Here is a 22,161-nt window from a genome sequence, read left to right as displayed (position 1 = left end):
AATAGCGAATAAAGAGCTGTCCAGCTTTGACAATACAAGTCAGGTCCTGACTGCAGGGAACATTTAAACAGATGTTTAACTTTAAGCATATGCAGTACCACCACTGGAGTTAGGACTTCAGCATATTTCAAATGCCTTTTCAGAGCAAGGACGTCATCAGCACACTGACAACTTATATCCTAAATGAAAGCCCAAATAAAAAGCCCCTGTTCCTCATTGTTGTTTCAGTTCGTGGCTGCCAATCGAGTTAGAGGAAAAAAAGAAAGAAAAAAAACAACACCCCCCAGAAAAAACAGTAAGGATAAAAATATCTGTGTCTCCCAGACCCAAACGTTTCTTTTATCTCTTGTCCCTTCCCCAAGAATCTTGCAAGCCACCAGGGTCAACAACAGGACACAACGTGCTGCCATTCCTTGCATGAAAGTCTCACCACAGCCAATAGAATCAGACAAACTACATACAAACTATGTTCAGCAACAATTTAGATACTGCTTTGTCTGTTTGTCCCAAAATAAGAAAGATGAAAAAATGCAATGACTGAGGCTAGAATACTAAACCATAATGTAAAAAAATCCTTTAGCTAGACTGATTTGATCACTAAAACAGTGCTTTGTATGAACTGAAGATTGTAGGTTTTCCAATCAAAACATAAATAAAAAGGGAGCAAAATGCAAGATCAAAGCACCAAATCCAAACTCTGCCCTGAGGGTAATCACTGGTTTGGTTGCTAGTTCATGTTAGATGCTGGCAAACATCCCAATCTTCTCAGAAGGTGGCATGCTTATATGCTAGTTTAAAACTCAAGTTTACTTACACGGAGAACAGAGGGGGTTGGCAGTATAAAAATCTAGGAAAAGCATCCCTTCTGAAGCCATCTGGTCTAAGTTAGGAGTTTCCTTAGAAGGCTCTCCAAAAGCTCCCAAATCACCCCAACCCATCTGTAAAAAGAACACACCAAAAGATGTAAAAGTACTTTCACTCTTCCACAATGACAATGCTTCTGGGCCCACATAATGTTCATGTTCAGTTTTGGGCCCCTCACTACAGGAAAGACACTGAGGTGCTGGAGCGTGTCCAGAGAAGGGCAACGAGGCTGGTGAGGGGCCTGGAGCACAAGTCTTATGAGGAGCAGCTGAGGGAACTGGGGTTGTTTAGCCTGGAGAAAAGGAGGCTGAGGGGAGACCTTATTGCTCTCTACAACTACCTGAAAGGGGGTTGTAGCGGGGTGGGTGCTGGTCTCTTCTGTCAAGTAACTAGTGATAGGACGAGAGGAAATGGCCTCAAGTTGCACCAGAGGAGGTTTAGATTGGATATTAAGAAAAATTTCTTCACCAAAAGGGTTGTCAGGCATTGGAACAGTCTGCCCAGGGAAGTGGTTGAGTCACCATCCCTGGAGGTATTCAAAAAGCATGTAGACAAGGCACTTCAGGTTGGACTTGATGGTCTTAAAGGTCCTTTCCCACCTAAATGATTCTATGATTCTATAACACTTTTATTGTATCCCTTCATTTCTGTATCTTTATAGTGCTCATCTCCCTACTTAGGGAGTACCTCACAAATGGGATAAAAATGAACTTCCCCAACCCTGTGAAGCAGGGAACTATGACAGTTTTCACTGGTGAATGGGAAACCGAGGCACACATGAGATTAAATAACTTGCTAACAGGCATTAAAACACTTGTAGCAGAACTGGGTAAGAGCCCCAATGCCTTCACTCTTACTCACATGCCTGAAGACTGGCAAGCACACACATAACAGAGAGGAAAAGGAAGTTACACATCATATGCTCTGTGTTGTACAGCTGCAAAGCCTGACCGTTCAGTCCCTGGCTATGTGTCTTTGTGTTGGACGATTGACCGCAGGACTCCATCTAAGCCTGCTGCATCTATCTATCCATCTGTGTACATGTAACTAGAAATGCAAGGAAAAGGTCTAAACTCAAAAGCAGTGGTACAGGAAAAGAAAGTGTTTATTTTAAAAGCAAGCTCTGGAGAGAAACCTGCCGGAGGCATCATGTGTCACTCTGCTTATTTGCAAGACAGTGGTTTCACCCCACGTCCTCCTCCTAATTCAGAGGGGTCACAGAGTCAGGAGAACCATAAAATTACCATCACGTTATCTACGTTCATTGCTGACAACTATTATTGGTAATAATACAAATAAAAGTAAGTGACTTAAAACAGAAGGTTCTAGAAGGGAACAACTTAATGAGCAATTAGGCACCATGGTTGCTGGAGATTATATTATGCTTTAAAAAAGGCAATAGCTTTCTTTAATACAGATGCGTATCAGGTAAGCAACTGATATGGAGGGCATAACGTATCAAGATCTTTAGAAAACCATCTGTCTGGTCCTATTTGAGAGTCTAATATTTACACTGCAGTGGTGCAGTTTGGAAAAGAAAACTGTTGGAGAGCTGCAGAGCCGGCTGTTGAGGTTTGAGAGAAGAGCAATTAAATGGTACCACCTAACACTAGGATGTGGAATTAAAAAGGATTCAACACGATCACCCCTGAGTTCTCAATTCTTCAGTATCTTTATCATCAAGGAAGAAAGAAAAAAAGAATATCATGTTGCTCTAATTCACACACAGTGACAGTCACAGAAGTTATGGAAGGATCAAAGGAAAAAGACCATGGAGATGTATTTTTAATGAACAGCCTGTTAAATAAATAAATACATAGTTCACAGAAGCTCCAGTCAGGATCTGTGCCTCATCATGTCTCATGCTGTACCAACACTTCTAGAGTGGGATAATCACTGTCCCAAGGAGCTTTCATCTTGAAAATTACAAATGCCAGCTTGGGGGGAAATATTCCTGAATGGAAAATTGAGATGGACTGCCGGAGGCTCAAGTGGCCAGAAAAACTAAGCTTACAATGTAATTATCTTGTACAGGAGTGTAGAAACACTATGAAAACAACAGTCATGTTGAATTGGCAGAACAGAGCCAAACAAGCAATAAGAGCTTGCCCACCCTTCGAGTCACATACCTATCCTCATTAGCTTTTCAAGTAGCTTAAAACAGCACACAATGCATTTCTACTACAAACATACCTGAAAGATGAGATGAAAATATTAGAAGAGAAGCAAAACAGGAAGATGGCAGCAACTTGAACATGTTGGAAATTAATATATTTCTGTAGCCATGTGGCTAAGACCACTACAGGGTGCAAAAGTGAAAAGACTTTTAGTTGGAAACAAATCTGTGATTATTTCTGCTCCTTAATGATTTCTTGCCTCCACCACCCCCCAGTTCAGGGAGCAAAAATTAGCAGAATTAGCTTTCTTCTTGTTTAGTTTTTCAGCAGGCAAGTTTGGGTTTCTAAAACACTTCCTGAAATGTATTGGAGTTTCTTTGTCTACACTTGTAGATGCACCTTATTCAGTGCTACCACAACTACATCCATCACTGGTATTAGAAGATATTGCCAGGATTATTTTTGTAGGCTGCAAAATCAAGCCTTAACTTCCGAATGATTCTATCAAGGTTTGAAAATCACCAAGACACCCTGTTTTTCAACATTTACCAGCTGGTGGAATCATTTGCCAAGGACTGTGGAGTTAATTGCTCGGTCATTATGAATGGACTGATAGATAAGACGATTAGACTTCTAGATAAGGTATGTAGGTTTGTAAGCACCAATTCTAAAAGACTTGCACATGGGCTTGACTTTCTAGATCTGAGAAGTCTCATTTGTTTTCAGCAGGACACCCACGCATGAGGAATAATGAGAGGTTTATGTGCAGTGTCTCTAGTGCAGGTTCCCTAGGGCAGCTCTGCCCTGAAGGAGGGGCAGGGCAGAGATAAGCCAGGCCTGGGCCTTCCTTTCAATTCTTCACTGCTTTTTACACAAAATCTGGAAAGGACTGGAGAAAGAAAGCAACTGAGCACGACAGCTTTTGGAGTAAGTGCTTATTCAAATGTTCCTGCTTATTTCAAACTTTTCCAGATCATCACATCGACCCATGAGCTGTGCCTGAATCACTGTGCTGAAGACCTCTGACCATGAATCACGGTACAGACCCTGTTCACATGCTATCCCACAGGCGCTGGCCTACCGACAAAGGGAACAGATGTAGCACACAGCTGAACACAGAGGCCATGCCACCTGGAAGGGATGATGTGTGAACCTGGAAACTGCGACCTAGGAGGGATTGTGCACATCAGGGAGAGCTCTGCTCAGCAGGAGTCAATGAGACAGAGCCCTAAGGAGCACAAAGCAGCAAATAAATGCTCAAGACACGCTCTCAAATCATAAGTCTTGCCAGGCCCAGAAATGGCCCTTGATGCACACTTAGGAGGATGTCTAGAAAAAAAGACTAGTTTCCAGGATAAGGCTCATGGGGAGCCAACTTGATGAAACCTCTATTTAAAGGCCTCTGCCTCGGTACCAATACAGTTTTGGACCCAGCCTGCGCACCACGATGCTCCTGCAAGCTCATGGACCACCACGACAGCATCTTCGATGTGCTGTACACGCACCGCGAACAAATTTCCCAGGCACCAGCAAAACGTTTTTGACAGCGGCCCTGCCCGCAAGGCGCTGGTGCTCAAACCATGCCCCACCGAGCACCCATTGCCAGAGCCTGGGAGAGGGTGGGCCACCACGGGAGCCCCTCCACCAGCCCTGGGACCCCACCTCACCACGAGGGCCCTTCTCTCACCCCGATGGCAAGGCCCCCCACAGCCCACACCTCGTGACAAGCATTCTATGGAGCCCAGGCCCCAATTTCCCTCAGCCACAGTGACCCCCTTCCCAGGAACCCAAGCCCCGCTCTGCAGAGAGACACCCAGCCCCCTTAGTCACAAACAGAGCCCCCTCCCCGGTGACCACCGTCCCCTCCCTCCACCCTACCACGCACCTCAGTGTGTGTCCCCCTCCCCAAAATGACTGTCTTCCAGTGACACGGGCCCCTGCCCCCCAGTGACAAGTGTCCCGTCCCCCGGGACACCCCCCCCGGCCCCACTCACGTCGTCCATGAGGAGGAAGAGGAGGTTTGGGGGCGCGGAGGCCGCGGCGGGGCCCAAGGCCCAGCACAGGCAGAGGGGCACCAGCACCCTCCTCGCCATGGCAACCGCCGCCCCCCGCGCGTCACGTGAGCGCCCCTCCGCGCTCGCGTCACGTGAGCGCCGCCCGCGCTCGCCTCACGTGACGCGCGGGAGGGGCGGGGCGGGGCGGGGCGGGGCGGGGCGGAGGGGACGGCGGAGGTGGGGACAAGATGGCGGTCTGCATCGCCGTGATCGCGAAGGAGGTGGGGCGGGAGTGAGGGACAGCGGGGGTGGGCCTCGAGTTGTGGGGCCTGAGGGGGGACAAGGGCGGCAGGTGGAGCTGTGGGGCCTGAGGAGGGGTGAGGGGAGGGGGACAGGGGGGGCAGGTGGAGCTGTGGGGCCTGAGGAGGGGTGAGGGGAGTGGGGCTGGGTCTCAGGTTGTGGGGCTTGAGGGGGGACAAGGGGGTCAAGTGGAGCTGTGGGGCCTGAGGAGGGGTGAGGGGAGTGGGGCTGGGTCTCAGGTTGTGGAGCCTGAGGAAGGGTGAGGGGAGAAGGGCTGGGTTTCAGACTGTGGGCCCTGAGCAGGGCGGTGGGGCCAGGTGAGGTTGTGGGGTAGGAGTGAGGGGATCAGGGCAGGGTCTCAGCTTGTGGGGCCTGAACGGGGGTGAGGGGAGTGGGCCAGAGCCTTGGCAGATACCGGGCGAGCGGGGCAGACACTGGAGGTTGAAGTGGGCTGAGCAGGCTGGGACCAGGGCAGAGGGAGCTGGGGCAGCGAGCGCAGGGACAGTGTGAGGGTGGTCTATGGTGTCCTGCTGCCAGGAGAGGAGAAGGGTTTTCCTCAGAAAGAGCTGAGGACAGGCTCTGTGGGGCAAGGGGACAGGTCAAGCAGTGGAGAGACCTGAGCCTTGTGCAGTGCCTGTGCAATGATTCTCCTGCCACTGGTGTATGGAGACTGATCTGCTCCACCAGCGCTGCAAGGTGTAAAGCTGTGACAGCTGTGAACATTAAATGGTTAAAATAGCTTACTTTGACAGCAGCAATTCTTTGGGTGAAAGCACTGTTATGGCATCAGCAGTCACTTACACAGCAGAGTGGCCAGTCCTAGTTAGCATAATTTTTTCTCCTCCTCAGAACTACCCCCTCTACATCCGGAGCGTTCCAACTGAAAATGAGCTGAAGTTCCACTACACTGTGCACACTTCCCTCGATGTTGTGGATGAGAAGATCTCTGCGATGGGCAAAGCCCTTGTAGATCAGAGGGAACTGTACCTAGGGCTCCTCTACCCCACTGAAGACTACAAGGTGTATCTTTCTAATGCCTTTTGCCATGCCATTATGTGTTTTTAGGCTCTTTCTTGTGAGGGGCTCCACGTGGGAAACCTCTCTTCCTACTTGATGCCATGTTAAAGACATCAGCAGAAAATATACAGACTTGTTCACTGAGCAGTTTGTCACGTAAAGGTTCAGGTTTGGTGCCTTGGCCAGTTCAGCAGCTGACTGTGACTAGAACAAAGGTTAGACCCTTTAATAACACCAGTGAAAGTAGCAGGAGTATGAAGGTGTCTCTGGTCAAGTACCTAAATCCCAGGCGTGTGGTCTGATTTCTCTAAAATCTGTAGTCCATGGCCACAGCATCTCCAATGTTTTTAAGTCACAGAGTTGATCTTTTGAACTTTCTTTGGCTTTTTCTCCGAATCCCACAGATGGAAATTATCAGCATACCTGATTTCTGGGTTTTCATAAACCGGTTGTTAATTTTTAAAGTCTCGTGTCAGTCACGCTGGCTGATATTAGAAGAACTCCAGCCCTCTGATTGCGGCCACCCAAACAAGAATAAATAAAGTGGCTGTGTCATTAAAATGGTTCTTAAGAAGACAGAAACCCTCACCAAAACAGCTAGTGGGAGGCTGCTTCTGAAACTGCAAGGCATGCCTTACTGGCCACCATAGGAGCGAGCTTGACATGGAGTTATCAGAGGTGGCAGAAGTCAGGGAGAAAGGGGATACAGTGCCTGCAATCTGGTGTCTTGCTTACCTCATCTAGTCCTAGTTATGTGCTGGGCACAGCAAGAACGTCATGTTTCCTTTCAGCTTGTTTCTTTGAGTGTATTCCAGCCTTGTTTCAGTTGCTTTGCCAGGCTCTGGTGTGTCAGAAGCACATGCCTTAACAGCTGCACAGATATGGCTACGTGACAAATTCGAAGGTGAAGTTTGTTATGGTGGTGGATTCTTCAAACACAGCACTTCGAGACAATGAGATCCGCAGTGTAAGTGCAGGAAATCAGAGCACAACTTGCCACATCAGTGTTTTTGCTACTTCCGCTTATTCATAAAGTGCTGAGAAGCAAAAAAAATTAATTAAATTACAATCCCTTTTCAGATGTTCCGAAAGCTGCATAATTCATATACGGACATAATGTGTAACCCTTTTTATAACCCTGGAGACCGTATCCATTCCAGGTAAGTGGGCTGACCATACTGATCTTTGTCATCTTTCTGGAACTTGCAGTGTACCTATGATGTAACAGGACCAAGAGCGTAACCTCTGTGGTTGACCAGTTCAAATGTGCATGCTCTAACTGCCTAAATGGAGAACAGCTGTGTTGTCTTTGGGCCATTACTGCATAACAGAAAACTGATACTCTCATGAGAAGTTACACTGAACTCACTCCCACCTCAGAACTGGCGTTGGAAACATTGACTCAAGAAAATTAATTTCTTGGGGAGAAAAAATTGCCTGTTTCATAGATAAATAGGAAAAGAAACATAGGTAAGTAGAGCAAGTTAAAGAGTGAACAACTGCTCTTGTCCAGGGCTTATCCTGGGGTAAGGACAGATGGGCATTCAGCACATGTAATTCCTCACATGTGAGGGCCAGTGCCCCCCATTTCTCATCTGTAATGTCACAGGGAACTTTAATAACGTTGGGAGTTTCTATTGCCTAGGCAAGAACAACTTCTTTTACACTTCACTGCGGCAGGTCTACAACCAGGATAAGACCTGCCGTTACTTCAGCTTAGTTAAAAGTCATTATTTACACAATGCTCTAGTTAAAGAGTATGCTATAGTTAAAAGAGTAAAACCATGTATTCTGCTTAGGGAAAGCTAGCTTGTTAACCAGTAAGAGGCATTGTTAGCCATTGGTTTTGTTACAAGGGATTTGCTGTGCAGAACTAGCTGCTTCCTTTAATATTCTGTGTTCATTTCCTTCTCTAGGGCTTTTGATAATATGGTGAACTCCATGATGATGCAGGTGTGCTGAAGCTCTGCCCCTTCTCATGTGAGTGTTGAGAACATTCCCCATGTACAGGAGTGTGCCTACAAAGTGATGTATATATTGTCTTCGTTCTGTGTAATATTTTAAATTTATTCTATGTAAAATAAACTTGACACCTGCAAGGTTTGCATGGATTTCTACTCTAGCAAACCTGAGTATAGCACAGAAGTCACTGTTCAGCTTCATGCCTTCAGGTAACATGTGAGAGCCAGCTCTTCCTTCAGGAAGGTCAGCTGTGTCAGATAGGAGATTTGTTCCCTACAGAAATGTATGCAGCTGTGCCTCTGTGCAACTCACATGTTGCTGTAGAAATTGGGTTTTGTGTAAAAACAGCAGTTCCTGCTGTGCTTGTGATTAGAGCAAGCACAGCTGCACAAGAGACAGCTAAGAGATTATTATTAGGGTCAACCTAGATTTCTGTCAGCTGAGATGCAGAGAGAGTGACACTGTTCCTCTGAAGTACTGGTGCTTCAGAGCAGTTCCTCTGAAGCAGAAGGAGCAGATCAGCAACAGCACTCCTTTTGCTCTGTGCCAGCCCACTTCACTGCTGCTCAGGACTGTTCATTCTGACAGGAACATCACAAGCAATGCTTAATTCAAACATACTTGGGCTCCTTGTCCTGTTTTTCCTTAGCTGGGAGTGCTCAGATCTGTATGTACTTACTCCATTAGTTCTTGGAAAGAGAGAGTTCTGCAAGTCAGCTGAAGGCTCCAGGTTTCTCTATAACCCCAGCCACTGTTTATGTACTTGAGAAAGCTCTGGCAGACAGCAAACAGCTGGTCTCAAAGCACCACCTTGAACCTGATTAAGCCCTACACTGATCTTGCCTTCCTGGGAAAGATCTTTGGGTGACTCACATTTGACAGTATTTGCTGTTATCACTTTGCACCTCATTCAGACAGGCCAGGCAGACTTAACAGTTATTTCTAGCCCAGGTCAGGAGCACAGGTAGTGCAGCTGGGATAAATCCACACCAAGAGATTAAGACATCAGGATTGCACAGCTGCCTGGCTCATCCCAAACTAATCTCTATTAGCATCTCCTCCCCCTGCAGCTCCCTGCTGTTGTAATTAAAGACTACTAAATCAATAGCAGGTATTTATATAGAAAAAAATACAAACTAGACTAGAAGAGCATCCCAGCTTCTTAATCGCTTGTGCAGTATGCTCACACTATGCAGCTACAGCAAGTTCAGCAGAGGTAATGCAGGCAGGCATAGGCACTGAGCAGCTACTCAGTGCTTTTCGCACACCTCTACTCCCAAGTCTTTCCTGCCCCACAGGCAGCAGTCTGTGCTTCAAGCACCTAATCAGTTAAAAAATACATAAAACATAGCTAAAAAAAAGAAAAAAAAAGCTGCACAGCTCCAAAGGATACAAGAAGCCTGGAGAAAGCCAGGTCAGCATAGAGTATCAGTTCACAGCCAGCACAGTCTTGCTGCAGATGAAGTTCACACAGCAGGATCATTTATTTTAAAAATAAGTGACATTTACAATACCTTCTCAAACAGAACTTAAATACATTTAATCAACAACAAACTGTCAAATAATGGGAGATTGAAGTGTTCAAGCCTCTCCCACCATCTAAACAAGGCACAGCTGTACACTGCTATTCCAAAACATCCATATAAAAGTCTTCACTCTTTTCACTCAGAGATATGGAGCTCAGCATTTCCCCTTCCACAAGAGTCCAAACACCCCAAAGTAGTTTCTGTTAAAAATTAAGTCTCAAAGATTTACAAAGCTACTAAATGGAAAGTTTAAAGCCCTAGAAAAAGCCTGTTTTATAGTCTAAGCCTAAGGGTAGCTCAGATCAAGGCCAGTCTCAGCAGCATAGTGCACACTGGGCAAAGTGCAAAATCAACACACCATGAAGAGTTAAGGCCCCAAGCTTTAAAAAAAATCTTGAGATCTTAAAGGAAAAAAAAAAAAAAAAGAGTGGGATTTTTAGCCTGGCAATGCCGCCTGAGCTGTGAAAAGCTGCTTTAGGAGTCAGTTGCATCTGTTGCATCTGGGTTAGAGGAATCCTAACCAAGGATCCCGAAAGATTAGCGTGAGAATTACATAATAAAACTGATTTCAATGCAGAACTTCACACAGTAACACTGTCTGCTGGTGTTTGCAGCCTGCCTCTTTGAACACAAAGTTTTTCCTTTAAAAACAAGTGGTTTCAGAGCTCATAAATGCAAGATCAGCAGGAAGGGGAAGTGTCAGGCAGCGGTTGTTTCCCAGTACCCAGCTCCTGTGGTGCACTTCAGTCCTGACCCTCTAGTTCAGCTGGGCTCACACCATTCCCAAACAGGGATCTGGAGCAAGAATGGTGACAGGAGTAAAGAGGAAGATCAGACCAAATTTGCAACAGTGGATGATTTTGTAGTACTGCTACTGCCAGAAATAAAGTAAAATGATGAGTTGGCAGCGCCCTTTGATCCCTGTAGCTTTGGAATGAAAGCAGGAGGGGGTAAGAGGGGGTTTGTTGACTTCTGAAATAAAAAAGGGGAAGGATTTTGTGACACCCAGGTCTTGTTTAACCACCACAGAGATACAGAGGCTTCCCGAGAAACAGCAAGGGATGCTTTTTCCCCTCTCCTAGTTGTTACATGTACAACAGCAGCAGCAAGCTAAAAACCAGACCCAAAACACATCATTAGGCTCCATCCTCTTCTGAAGAGCAAGGTCAGAAATCCACAAGGCTGATGAAGGAAAAGCTCCCCAGCAGTCAGATCTACGGCTGCAACCCAAGACTTTCTGCACCGATTTGGAAAAGAAAGTGGTCTTTGGAAAGGTCTTTAGCATCTTCTTACGGGCAAGAGAAAGCAGCATCCAGCTCTTTTAGAAATATCTGGCAAAGCTGAGGGTGCTTCACATTCTGAGCAGGACAGCTCTGCCCTCGCGGTGGGGCAGAGGGCATTTGGACACCTGGAAGCCAAACCAAATCCTCCGGTATGGCCCTTCTCTATGGAATGAGGATGAGACTGATGGTCTGGGAAAACTCTTCCCTTCCCAGGCCAGGGTGTTCTCTGAAATGAGACTGTTCTTGATGACAGTGCAATCCCCTAAGCAAAGCTAAGGTGAGCCCCTCCTGGGATGCTGGCAGGGATCCGGCCGATGTGCGGGTGGAGCGGATCCAGTCTTCCCTCCTGCAGCCTGGCACACAGCTGCCTCACCGGTAATCCTCACGGCCAGGCAGATGGCATTTTTAAAATTAATCTTTTTTGGCTTGGGTAGGCATATTTTTAAATCTCTCCAATCCCATCTCATTTCAGTCCAATCGGCATCACCAGGGCAGTCCAGTCCTTTCTAGTACGGAAAATACCAAGGCAGCAGCCTTGCCCGACCCCTAAACAATAACAAAAATAGCATTCTAAAGCACCGGGGCATTGCTCAGCTGAGAGGTCAGCTGTGCCAAAAAGCACAGCTACCTGCTCCTTCACCCCTCCAAGAGCTGGGACTCACCCTTCTGCCCCAGCTAACCTAGACTGAACACCCAAAAGATGGGGGACCCCCAAAGCCAGGCACAGCTCTGGGACTGGTCAGGCCGGGAGTACGTTGCCCACTCACCACCCCCCAAAAATCCCTGCAGGGATGGGGGAGACAGCAGCACATTTCCAGGTGTTTCTTCCACCCTCAAAGCTCTTCTCTGCTTCCTCCTGCAGTGCCAAAGGGGCCAGGGCATCATTGAAGCTAATCCGCAGCGAGCTCATGGATGCACGAGCAGCAGGAGGTGTGCCGGAGAATAGCTCCAGGCCTGCACTGGGGATGCGAGGGATGCTGGGACAGCAGCGGGGATGGGTCTGCCGTGACATCGGTGACTGCTCACTTCAGTCCTTCTCCCTCTCGGCAGCCCACAGTCCCTGCCGAGGTGCCCATGTCCCAGCTGGACCAGCTGCCAGGCTCCTGTCAGACACCGGGGTGATGCTAACAGCATATGATGGGCAGGAGACATTTCTAGCACAGGTCTCCACGAGGATACTCCTGCCGGAGCCCTCCTCCATCCTCCTGTCCATGCCAGGGTGGGAGGTATGAAGCTAAGCACGGCCAGAGTGAGGGACAGCTATCCCCACCCTGGGGACACCCTGCTCCACAGGGATCCTGACCCAAATATGCAAGAAACTGCCCTGCCCGGCTGCTCACCTGTATGTCCTCCCTCGCACCCTCGGGTGCTGCCCTCCGTAGTAGCCTCTCCGCCGGGCTAGCCCTCCCCGGGCTTGGAAGCGGCCCCGGTAGCCCCCACGGTCAGTGGTGCTGATGCCCGGCATGTTGGTCCTCTTGGGCAGCACCTGGAAGGCAGCGGGTGGCACTGGGGTTTGGCACAGCACATGGGGCTGGGAGGGATGGATGCACCACCTCGGGGCCTCATCTGGCTCTTACCTTAATGACACGGCCTCTGAACACACTCTCGTCCAGCTCCACTGCAGCCTTCACTGAGCTCTTCTCCTCAAACTCAATGTAGGCATACCTGCAAGGGGACGGGGTGAGCAGAGCCCCAGAGACACCCCACTGCTCCCAAAGGCTGGGGAGCACAAGGGAGCACCCTCAAGATCCCGATCCCAGCCCCTGCAGACAGTACTGACCCTTTGGGATGCCCTGAGAACTTGTCGCAGAGGATGGTCACTCGGTTGATCTGCCCGCAGCTGTTGAAGTGAGACTCCAGCTCTTCCGCCGTGCCCCCGTAATCAACCTGCAACAACAGTCCCAGCCCCTCCAGTACCACCAGCCAGTCCCCCCCCGGCTCGTGGGTCTGCATTCACACACCATCGTGGGAGGCAAAGGGCCCGGCTGACCCCACTCACACCTTGCCACCACAGCTTCATCATCTCCTCAGGTTCAGGAGACCCTTCCAGCTGAATGCTCCAGCCTGGAAACCCAAATCCAAGAGACAGCCCCCTCCCTTTGAGGGAACAAACAACACTGCATGACCCACAGCTTCCAGCGGGGTATTTTGGGGAGCTGACACTTGCAACAGATTATCTGCAAGTGACTGAGGATCATGGGCAGATGCTGACCCACATTCCCAGTCTGGGCTGGGCAGAGGAGAAGCATTTGGGATGGGACCAGCCAGCCTTCGGTGTGGGGGCAGGTGGACCCCCATGCTAGGGATCTCGGACATACGTCCAGCTGGGCAAGGAGCAGTGAGGTGGGCTTTGCTCCAGGGTCTCCAACTTACGTTGCCCACGTAGATGGATCGCTGGTCGACCTCCATCTTCTCCTGAGTCATGTTTGGGAAGAGACCTGCAGAGACAAGGGGTTGTGTCGGAGCCGCAGGAGCCCTCGACCAGAGGCACGTCTGTCCGTGCAAGGTCTGCTCCCAGCACGGCCACCACCGAGCTGACACACTGCAAAGCTCCTCGGGTGCCCGGTCATGTCTGGGCATACCCAAATCCCCACACTGCTGCCTCCTCCTCCTCCATCCCCTTGCCCCCTCCCTCTTCACAAAAGAGACCCACAGGGTGACTGCTCTACTGGGGCTGTTGGTGCTAAACTCAGTTACTTAACGGAATTAAATTTAATTAAATTAATTTACTGCATCTTGGCCTACAAAGGTAGGAGGTAAGAGTGGATATAACCTGCATTAGCATCACACCACGCCTGGGACCCTGTCCCTCACCCACCTTACATGTGCAGTCCCAGGCTACCAGGAGAGGCAGAGCCACATGCTCTGGCTCCAGTTGCCACCCTGTGCCCCAGAGGTGTCCCTGGGGGGACAGCAGCACCCAGGGACAGCCCGTACCTGCCACCGAGCTCATGATGAGGCGGCTCTCAGCTTCCAGCTGCAACTCCTTCAGCCTCTCATCCTCCTTCTCCATCTCCCGCACTCTGGCTTTGATGGCCTCCAGCTCCTGAAACCCAAACCAAGACTTGCATGAGCAGCACACAGAGCAGGGACACCCCCACCCTGCTCCCCACCCCGGGCTGGGACATTGCAGTGCTGCACAGCATGCACCTCCACCAGCAGTGCCCTTCCAGACTGGGGACAAGGGTGGACTGGGTGCTGGGGACAACAGCCTGTCCCACAAACGGAGAGTTCAGCTCCCAGCTTCACTGGGAAGAAAAAACAGGTAAATATTTCCTTTCCCACGCTTGCTTGCAAAGCAGCATGTGCTGCAGCAGAGGTGTACCAGCAGCACCAGAGCTGCCGGAGGGAACCGGGGATTTAAGCTGGTGACGAACAGGAGCCATTTACTCTCACTCAGCCAGGCAGACATCTCAGCAGTGAAAGCTAAACAGCAGGAGAGTAACAATTCCATTTCCAGCTTCTCAGCTCAGGGGTTTTAACATCAGGGGCCCAAGATTATTCTTATTCTTTATTTTTGGAAGCGCTTGAAGAAAGGTGTAGAAAGTTTCCCATTTCCTTAGAGAAACAGGGAAAATTGATTCCACACTCAGCCAGGCACTCACTGGGTCCTGCACAGCCAGCTCCTCTGCACTGTCTCCCTCCAGGTGGCTCAGGTCCGAGTCACCATCTGCAGCCTTCCGCAGAGCTGCCATCTCTGCCACATCCCAGGATGCCTCCACTGCTGCCAGGGACGGCGGGTCCTGCCACCAGATCCCTGAAGTGTCCAGGAAGAGAGGACTGGGCGGGAACAGGGGCAAAAAGCCATTTAACAAACAAACAGCCATTTAACATAGAACCTAAAGCAGAACGCCAGCCGGGCAAAAGCTTTAAGGTTGCTTCCAGCAGAAGGCTGAACAGGTGCCACCAAAGCAGTTTGCTCTTGGTGCTGTAGGCAGGCTTGCAGCAAGACCCCAGAACTGCAGGAGTGAGGGCTACTGAAAGGTCTCCAGTCCATACCGAGCCACCTCCCAACTCAGGGGGGCTGCAGAGAGAACCTGGAAGCAGCTTCCCTTGGGTGAAAAAAAAACCAAAAACCAGGCACAAACATCACAGTCTGCTGGCAGGGAAGAGGACGAGGAGCAGAGCTCACAGGCTGCACAGAGGGAGCAGCAGGAAACCCTGCCTCACCCAAGCAAAGGCAAACCCGCACTCTTCCACCCCTGGGCTCTTTGTTTGAGCCCACAGAGGGACAAACTCACCCACCCATGAGCAGGAACCAGAGCCCGCTGCAGCCCGGGGAGCCCCAGGCCTCCCACCGCCCCGGACCCACCTCACCCGGCCCCCAAACATGCTGCGCTGCCTTCGCGGAGCCGGCGGGAACCAGCGGAGCGGCAACACGTGCGGACCTCCCGCCACCACGTGCGCCTCTCCCGCCGGCGCGCCACTTTCATACATCAGGGGCCAATCAGGGCAGAGCGCGCCGCCAGGCCCCGCCCCGTGCCGGTAGCGCGGGGGGGAGGCGGCCCTGCCCAGCCGTGATTCTGGGGCCGAGGGTTCGAGCCCCGGGGACGGCAGCGGGCACGCGTGTGCACCCGGGGACACGCGTGGCCAGGCGGGGGCACGGCCCCCCCGGGTTTGGGGACCTTCCGTGTCCACCGATCCCGCTGGTGGTGCTGGGGACCGCGGCCAGCTCCTGGCGGCTGCCCCTGGCACAGGGGGGAGCAGCGGGACACCCCGAGGGGGTGCAGCATCTACAGCCAGGAGGGGACATCCCTTTGGGTTCCCTGGGGACAATCCGCCGTGGACAGCCCTCCTCAGAGCCGGACACGGGGCAGCGACCGACCCCAGGTTTATAATGAACCCCACCAGGGTCGGGGGCACGGGGTGCAAGGCGCTGCCGGGAGAGTGGGGCGAGGGCACCCAGCACAAGCCCAGGCTACGGAGCCTCTGGTTGATATTAAATTGTCTTTATTACACAGATACAGAGTTAAGAACAGACAGAACCTGAATCATAAAGTTTACATCTTTCACAGGTCAAACATACAGTACACTTAGAGAAAGCGGGAAACAGCAAGGGGGGGGGGACAGCATGCCGAAGGAAAGTCCTAACACGTCATCTCTCTGGACTGGCCCCCAAAACCCACGCAACAGGGCAGGGCAGGCTGCCGCCATGCCCACCCGGCCCTGGTGGGGGGCTCTGGTTTCCAGTTCCCCCCGAAGACCCCCATGCCCCGGCGTCCCCGTCCCCAGGGCTGGCAGGGTGACGCGGGCAGGGCTCAGCCCCCCACGGGACCGGGGAACCGGTGCTGCCCGTGCAGCCGTGAGCGAGTGGGGACGGTGGCACGACACCCCCCGCCCGGGGCCGTGGCTTTGGGTTGGCATCGGAGGAGCCCCCGGGGCTGGCACCGTGGCGGGGACACCCCAGCACGGTGCCTAGGACCTGGGAATAAGGTGGCATCTTGTTCCCGACCTCAAACCCGCTGGGATCTAGGGGGGCACCCCGAGGAGAAGGGGGGACCCCAGCAGGCCCCAGAGGAGGAGGGCAAGAAGAGGCTGTGGGGGGCTCCGACAGTGATGGAGCAAAGCCCAGGCAGGTGTGGGACCCCCGCTCCGGGGTGCCCTGCCTCGCTGGGATGCGGCACTTTGGTTTCAGCTGGGATTTTGGGTTGGGAACGTGAGAAAGGAGCTGGGGATGGGGCCCCGGTGCCACGCTCAGTGCCGGAGGAGAGCCACGTCTCTCCTGCCACCTCCTCCAGCCTGGTGCCGCAACCAGCACCCAGCACTCAGCACCCTGGGCTCTGCCTCCTCCCCGGGGACCGGGACCTCAGGCAGGCTGTCCCCACGCCGCCAACACCGTCCCCCATCCCCAGCCGCGATTGAGGGGGAGAAAACCCAAGAAGGGGAGCTGTGGGCGGCCACGGGGACCCAATCCTGCAGAGGACTGTGCCTGGGCACCCCAGTGTCCCCAAACGGCCCCACAGCCACTGGCGTGTCCCTCACCGGCACCACGAGGCTCATCCGTCTGCCATCTCCCAGATGCCACAAAGCCACCAAAGGACGCGGCATGGGACACGCGTCCCCTGGCCCCCCACACGCTCCAATGCCATTTTGGAGCAAAACCCCACGGAAGCGCCCACTGCTCTGGCCAGAGCCTCCCCGGCCGCCACGGCCCCCTCTGCACCCGCATCACTCCGGCCCCGCGGCCGCACCGCCGCTGCCGTCCTCCCCGCATCACTAATTTTTTTTGGGAAATATTACACTTTAAAGCTGTCGTTCTGGTTTGGACGTCTGCTAGTGCCGCGCCGCCTGTCCCGTCCCTCCCTCGGCTTTTGGTTTCAATACAAGGTTCTGTAGGGTATTTTTATTATTATTTAAAAAAAAAAAAAAAAAAAGACGAAAATAATAATTAAAAAAAAGCAAAACAGAAGGGAGTGGAAACGAGAGCAGTCTCTGTGGAAATGCTCTCGTCCGCGGTTTCCCGGCGAGGCGGAGGTAGAGAGGCAGAGCCCCAGCGCGGAGCGGGGCCGGGGACACGCGGGGACACGCGCGGTGGGAAGGGCAGGGACGGGACGGACACCCAGGAGAGCAGGCGGCCCCGCAGCAGGTGCATCTGCAATACTCTTATATATTACCTCTTCTCAGGAAACGTAAGAAAAATAGACAATATTACATATGTCACACCATAAATAAAGTGAACAGTCACTTGAGGGGCACCCAGCAAAGCTCCCAGCCTCGGGGTGCACAGAACCACCCCCCGGGGGGATGCACCGAAGACTTGGGGTGCACGGACCCCCCCCCCCGGGGAGATGCACCAAGGTCTCAGGGTGCACAGACCCCCCCCTGGGGGGGATGCACCGAGACCTTGGGGTGCACAGAAACCTGCAGCAGGGCTCGGTGCTGGTGGCATGGGGCCGGTAACGTTGCCTCGGGGGTCCCCCATGCACCGAGCTCTGCTGCAGCGTGGCACGGCACGGCACGGCACGGCACGGCACGGCTGCCGCAGGAGGCAGCCGCGGCTGGGCCCCTGGGTGACCGGCAACACAACCGACCCGGCCCCAAGCCCTTCCCTCCTCTTCCTCCCCTACAAAAAACACACAGGATGGTTTTTGCAAATGCGGAAAAACTACAGCTCCTATCGAGCACACGACTTCTGTTCGCCTCCGGCCAGCCTCGCTCCCCCACGCCACAGCCTCCAGCGGGTTCTCATCATCTTTTATTTGGCAAATGTCTCTTATTATTATCACTATCATTATTATTATTAATTTTTGGACCTCTGCAAAACACTATTTACATTCACATTAGCGTACAGCACTCCTGCCCCGCGCGGGGCTTCCCTCCTCTCGGAGCCGGGGGACTTTCCGTATTGCACTCCCGTCCTCTGCGCTTTGTACAATGATGCGAGAAATACAAAATAATCGACATCGTCCTTGGCTGCCTCCTCGGCCAGGAAGGAGGTGGCGCTCGCTTTCCTTTCCTTTCCTTCTTCCTCTTAAAAATCCTTGCAAAATAAATCCGACATGGGGTGTGAGAGCAGCCCGGCAGCGAGGGGCTGGGGGGGATCCGGCCGCAGGCGGCCCCCGACGACTTCGGGAAAGGAGAAAACCAAAATCTGTCTTTTAATCTCTTTTCTTATTCTCTTTTTCCAGGGCGGCGGCGGGCAGAGGTAGAGAGGTGCCAGCTCCAGCTGCGCCCACCCGGGCGGTTCTCAGCCACCATTCTCCCCCTCCCATGCCTCGGAGGCTTGCTTTTTTTAAAAAAAAACACCTTTTTTTTTGCTTTATTTTAATAGAAACTCTTTAAAGCCCCAGGGGCACGTCCGTCCATCCTTACGGGGGAGGGGAAGGAAGCGACAACAGAACGAAACGAACTTTGGCAGTGGAGAGACGTTTGGATCTTCCTTGGTTTTGGATTTCCTTTGGAGCAGAGGTGAGTCTGGTCTGTTCTTGGCTAGCTAGCAAGGTAGTTACAGGTGAGCGTCCGTCACGCGGCTTGACTTGGCGTCGTCTGGTTTTTGGATTTTTCTTTTTTTTTTTCTTTTTTTTTTCCTTTTTTACAATTTCTTACTTAAAGCCAAAGAGTCCGACGTTTTCTTTTTTATTTTCTTTATTTTTTTTTACAAAAAAAAAAAAAAAAAGAAAAAACAAGGAAGAGAGAGACGAAGAAAAGAAGTTTCTTTCCTCCTGCAAGCGAGCCCCTCGGCAGCGCCAATGCGGGCCGAGGCTGGGCTGACCTCTCCCCACGTCACTGCGTGGTGAGGCTACAGCCAAATCCCTCATCTGGAAAGAAAAAAAGAAAAAAAAAAACCAACCAAACAAACAAAAAAAAACCAACAAAAAAAACAAAACCAAACCCGAACCGCAATCCCCCAACAGATAGAAAACCAACCAAAAAAAGCCAAAACAAAGACCAAAGAGAGAACAGAGAAGACCGGTATTTGCCTTAACTCCACTTAAAGCCCAGTTTGAGGATCCGTGAGGATTATTTGTGAGAGCTAGAGAGGTCGTTTCGGAGGTCACACGAGTCAGGTAGCTGAGGAAATTGCATCGAGTGCAGTCCGTGTCTTTTGGAGAGCGGTGGTAGCAGCGGCGGCGGCGGCGGTCCGAGGGCGGCTCAGCGGGACGCGCTCTCCAGCGGAGCCGGGGTGGCCGGCGTGCCGGCGCGGGAAGCGGCCGCCGAGCCCGTCTCGCTGGGGCTGCTGGCGATGGTGGCCACCCCGTCGGGCTGGCCCGGACCCGGCGGCAGCCCCACGCCGGCGGCGGGGGCGGCGGGGGCCGGCAGCCCTTGCAGAGTCTGCCCGCAGACGTGGTGATGCTTCTCCCAATCCTTGTGCTGGCAGAAGGAGCCGCAGTAGCGAGCGGTGTTGCAGCCGCTGCAGGTCTCGCTCGCTTTGCGTCCGCAGTTCCAGCAGCTCTGCGGGGATGCAAAAGCCGAGCCTCAGCTCCGGATCGTGCGCCCCCATCCCAGACCGTGCGCCCCCATCCCAGACCGTGCACCCCCGTCCTTGACCGTTGCTCTCCATCATCCCGGACTGTGCTCCCCCATCCTGGCCCGTACTCCCCCATCCTGGACGATGCACATCATCCCAGACCACGTAGAGCATTCCGGTCCGTGCCTCTCCATCCTGGACCGTGCACCTTGTTCCAGACCGTGCACCCCCATCCTGGACCGTGCACCTTGTTCCAGACCGTGCACCCCCATCCTGGACCACGCACATCAACCTGGACCACGCACCTTGTCCCGGACCATGCACCCGCATGCTGGACCGTGCGCTCCATCCCCAGCTCGCTGCAAGAAATCCCCTTTTCTTCCCACCCCGTGGTGTTGCCGCAGCCCCCCCGCTACCCACGCTTGCAAGCACAGACATTGAAAAATTGATTGCAAAAGGAGCAGGTCCCAAACCTGCCCTTGCTGCCACCGACCCTGTCCCCCCCCCGGCCCCCACCTCGCTCGAGTCCTCCTGCTGATTGATGACGGTCAGGGCGTCCTCCGAAGCCTGGCGCTTGGCCTCGGCCAGGGCTCGCTCCATCTTGGCTCGCTCCGTCGTGATCAGCTCGTGGGCTTTCCGCTCGGCATCCGACACGGCCTTCTGCAGCTCGGACATGGCCTGACGCTTTACCTCGTTCACAGCTTCTTCTGGAAGGAAGGCGGCCGAGCGTGGCACGGGGTGTGCCGGCACCCCAGCCCCGGCTCTGCGCGTCCCCCTCCGCGGCAGCGCCGTGGGACGGCTGCCAGCATCCCACCCTGCGCGCCAAACCCACCCTGACCCCCTTCTCCAGCCCCGCCGGCGCCCCGACACGGAGTGGGGAAGGGGACGGGGCAGAGACCCTGCGAACTCAGCGCACCGATGGGCGCCGGTACCCGCCCCGCACTCACCAGCCTTCCTCCAGATCTCCTCCGGCATGTACCCGGAGAGGGGCCGCGGCGCGAACTCCCGGTGAGCGTCTGCGACAGGAGAGGGGGCGACGCCGTTAGGAGACGCCGTCCTCTTCGAACCCACCCGCCGGCAGCGCCGGACCCCCGGGGGAACGGCACGGGCGCCCCGGAGAGGAGCGCAGCCCCCCCCCGAACGCACCCCGCGGCCCCGGGGGTCAATACCTAACTGGGGTGCCTCTGAGGCGGAGGAGCTGTTGTGGGGGCGGGCGGAGGGGGGGCTGCCTTTCTTCATGTCTTCGGCATCGCTGTAGCGCCGGATCCAGTGGTTGAGCTCCTCGCGGTCGGCCTCCTGGCACCGCCGCAGCACCGTCAGCGACCGGCGCGTCTTCTCCACCATGTCCATGATGCAGTTCAGCAGCTGGGGGGGGGGAGGCAACGTCAAGGTCGGGCTGGGGGGGGCTTTGCTGCGAGCAGTTGGGGGGGCTGGTGCTAGAACGGGGGGGATTTGGGTTATGCCGGGCTGTGCCGGGGCTGGTGTGCCATTCTGGCTGCGGGGAGCAAAGGATGCTCGGGAGACAAGCCCTGGGGGGGACACACAGTGGGGATGGAGGGCAAAGCCAGGGGAAAGCACTCACGCCAGCCCCACGGGATGGCTTTGGGGGGAGGGAGGGGGGCATTACTTACGTTGTTGAGGTGTTTCCACTCCTCCGCCCATTCCCGGTCGGTGAGCCGGTGGTCGATCACCTCCTCCTGCCGCGTCCCGTGCACCGCTGCAAGGCAAGCGCGGGGCGGGGGTCAGCCCCCCTCTCCCTGGGGCAGCGTGTGTGTGTTCCCCAGTCCCCCCCCCAGCCCCGGCGCCCGGGGGATGCCACCACTCACCGGCGGGTCGCTGGCGCTCGCGGAGCTCCCGGGGGTCGGGGTGACGGTAGGCGTCGCGGTAATGGTGCGCCATGGCCATGTCCTCCAGGCGGTAGTGCTGGGGGAGAGGGGGAGCGGCGGGGGGGGGGTGTCCCAGCCCGTTGGGGGGGTGATTCAGCCCGTTGCTGGGGCTGTAGCGCTGCGCCGGGCTCATGGTGCACGGCCGCTTGCTGAGGTGCTCGGGGTGCAGAGGGTCTCGGTCCAAACCGTTCTCTTTGGTCCTGGGTGGAGGAGAGGAGGTCGGTCCCCCGAGGAGGGGGTGGAAGGGATGCGTCCGTGTCTCCCCCCCCAAAAAAAATACCCCACGCGCCCGTCCCGGCTCGCA

At 53.6% G+C, this 22,161-nt stretch overlaps 4 protein-coding genes across 23 annotated transcripts in view; 1 reads left to right on the top strand and 3 right to left on the bottom strand.

Annotated features, from left to right (window-relative positions):
* The window catches only part of GALNS (galactosamine (N-acetyl)-6-sulfatase), a 56,534-nt gene extending 51,425 nt beyond the window's left edge, over positions 1 to 5,109 (bottom strand). For 8 of the 10 annotated variants that reach the window (XM_075039828.1, XM_075039829.1, XM_075039830.1 and 5 more), the window contains exons 1-2: positions 4,976 to 5,109; positions 815 to 938 (exon numbers count right to left, since the gene is read on the bottom strand). In XM_075039828.1, coding sequence (XP_074895929.1) covers positions 815 to 938; positions 4,976 to 5,074 — 223 coding nt within the window. In that variant the 5' untranslated portion in view covers positions 5,075 to 5,109. Of the gene's footprint in view, positions 1 to 814; positions 939 to 3,057; positions 3,863 to 4,866 lie in introns of those variants that run through there. The other 2 variants (XM_075039836.1, XM_075039835.1) reach the window with 2 other exon arrangements.
* A 74-nt stretch (positions 5,110 to 5,183) lies between these two features.
* On the top strand, positions 5,184 to 8,533 carry TRAPPC2L (trafficking protein particle complex subunit 2L). Its single transcript, XM_075039826.1, has 5 exons — positions 5,184 to 5,256; positions 6,125 to 6,297; positions 7,172 to 7,259; positions 7,373 to 7,452; positions 8,209 to 8,533. Exons 1-5 carry the CDS (start codon positions 5,224 to 5,226, stop codon positions 8,252 to 8,254), a joined length of 420 nt encoding a protein of 139 aa, XP_074895927.1. The 5' UTR covers positions 5,184 to 5,223; the 3' UTR covers positions 8,255 to 8,533.
* A 2,209-nt stretch (positions 8,534 to 10,742) lies between these two features.
* On the bottom strand, positions 10,743 to 15,395 carry PABPN1L (PABPN1 like, cytoplasmic). 2 transcript variants are annotated; one of them, XM_075039825.1, is made up of 8 exons: positions 15,376 to 15,395; positions 14,669 to 14,843; positions 14,001 to 14,109; positions 13,437 to 13,501; positions 12,844 to 12,950; positions 12,641 to 12,728; positions 12,404 to 12,549; positions 10,743 to 11,609 (listed from the first exon to the last, which is right to left on the bottom strand). In XM_075039825.1, exons 1-8 carry the CDS (start codon positions 15,393 to 15,395, stop codon positions 11,570 to 11,572), a joined length of 750 nt encoding a protein of 249 aa, XP_074895926.1. In that variant the 3' UTR covers positions 10,743 to 11,569. The 2 variants fall into 2 exon arrangements, with proteins under 2 accessions (XP_074895926.1, XP_074895925.1); XM_075039824.1 differs by lacking the exon at positions 15,376 to 15,395 and having other exon boundaries at positions 14,669 to 15,187.
* Positions 15,396 to 18,245: 2,850 nt separating this feature from the next.
* The window catches only part of CBFA2T3 (CBFA2/RUNX1 partner transcriptional co-repressor 3), a 29,659-nt gene continuing 25,743 nt past the window's right edge, over positions 18,246 to 22,161 (bottom strand). For 9 of the 10 annotated variants that reach the window (XM_075039816.1, XM_075039822.1, XM_075039820.1 and 6 more), the window contains 6 exons: positions 21,798 to 22,057; positions 21,603 to 21,688; positions 21,141 to 21,336; positions 20,919 to 20,987; positions 20,488 to 20,678; positions 18,246 to 19,955 (listed from right to left, as the gene is read on the bottom strand). In XM_075039816.1, the coding sequence (XP_074895917.1) occupies positions 19,656 to 19,955; positions 20,488 to 20,678; positions 20,919 to 20,987; positions 21,141 to 21,336; positions 21,603 to 21,688; positions 21,798 to 22,057 (1,102 nt within the window). In that variant the 3' untranslated portion in view covers positions 18,246 to 19,655. The remainder of the gene's footprint in view (positions 19,956 to 20,487; positions 20,679 to 20,918; positions 20,988 to 21,140; positions 21,337 to 21,602; positions 21,689 to 21,797; positions 22,058 to 22,161) is intronic. The other variant, XM_075039815.1, reaches the window with a different exon arrangement.

This window comes from Buteo buteo, chromosome 11 (genome assembly GCF_964188355.1).
Source record: "Buteo buteo chromosome 11, bButBut1.hap1.1, whole genome shotgun sequence".
Classification (NCBI taxonomy): domain Eukaryota; kingdom Metazoa; phylum Chordata; class Aves; order Accipitriformes; family Accipitridae; genus Buteo; species Buteo buteo.
This window is presented reverse-complemented; position numbering and strand designations above follow the sequence as displayed.

Coding starts and splice junctions, on each gene's coding strand:
- TRAPPC2L (XM_075039826.1), top strand. CDS start 5,224: ATGGCGGTCTGCATCGCCGTGATCGCGAAGGAG. Junction 7,260..7,372: donor GAGACAATGAGATCCGCAGT/GTAAGTGCAGGA, acceptor ATCCCTTTTCAG/ATGTTCCGAAAGCTGCATAA. Junction 7,453..8,208: donor GGAGACCGTATCCATTCCAG/GTAAGTGGGCTG, acceptor TTCCTTCTCTAG/GGCTTTTGATAATATGGTGA.
- PABPN1L (XM_075039824.1), bottom strand. CDS start 14,890: ATGGCTGTTTGTTTGTTAAATGGCTTTTTGCCCCTGTTCCCGCCCAGT. Junction 12,951..13,436: donor GATCCATCTACGTGGGCAAC/GTAAGTTGGAGA, acceptor CTGTTGTTGCAG/GTTGATTACGGGGGCACGGC. Junction 11,610..12,403: donor GTGCGAGGGAGGACATACAG/GTGAGCAGCCGG, acceptor GTTATTGTTTAG/GGGTCGGGCAAGGCTGCTGC.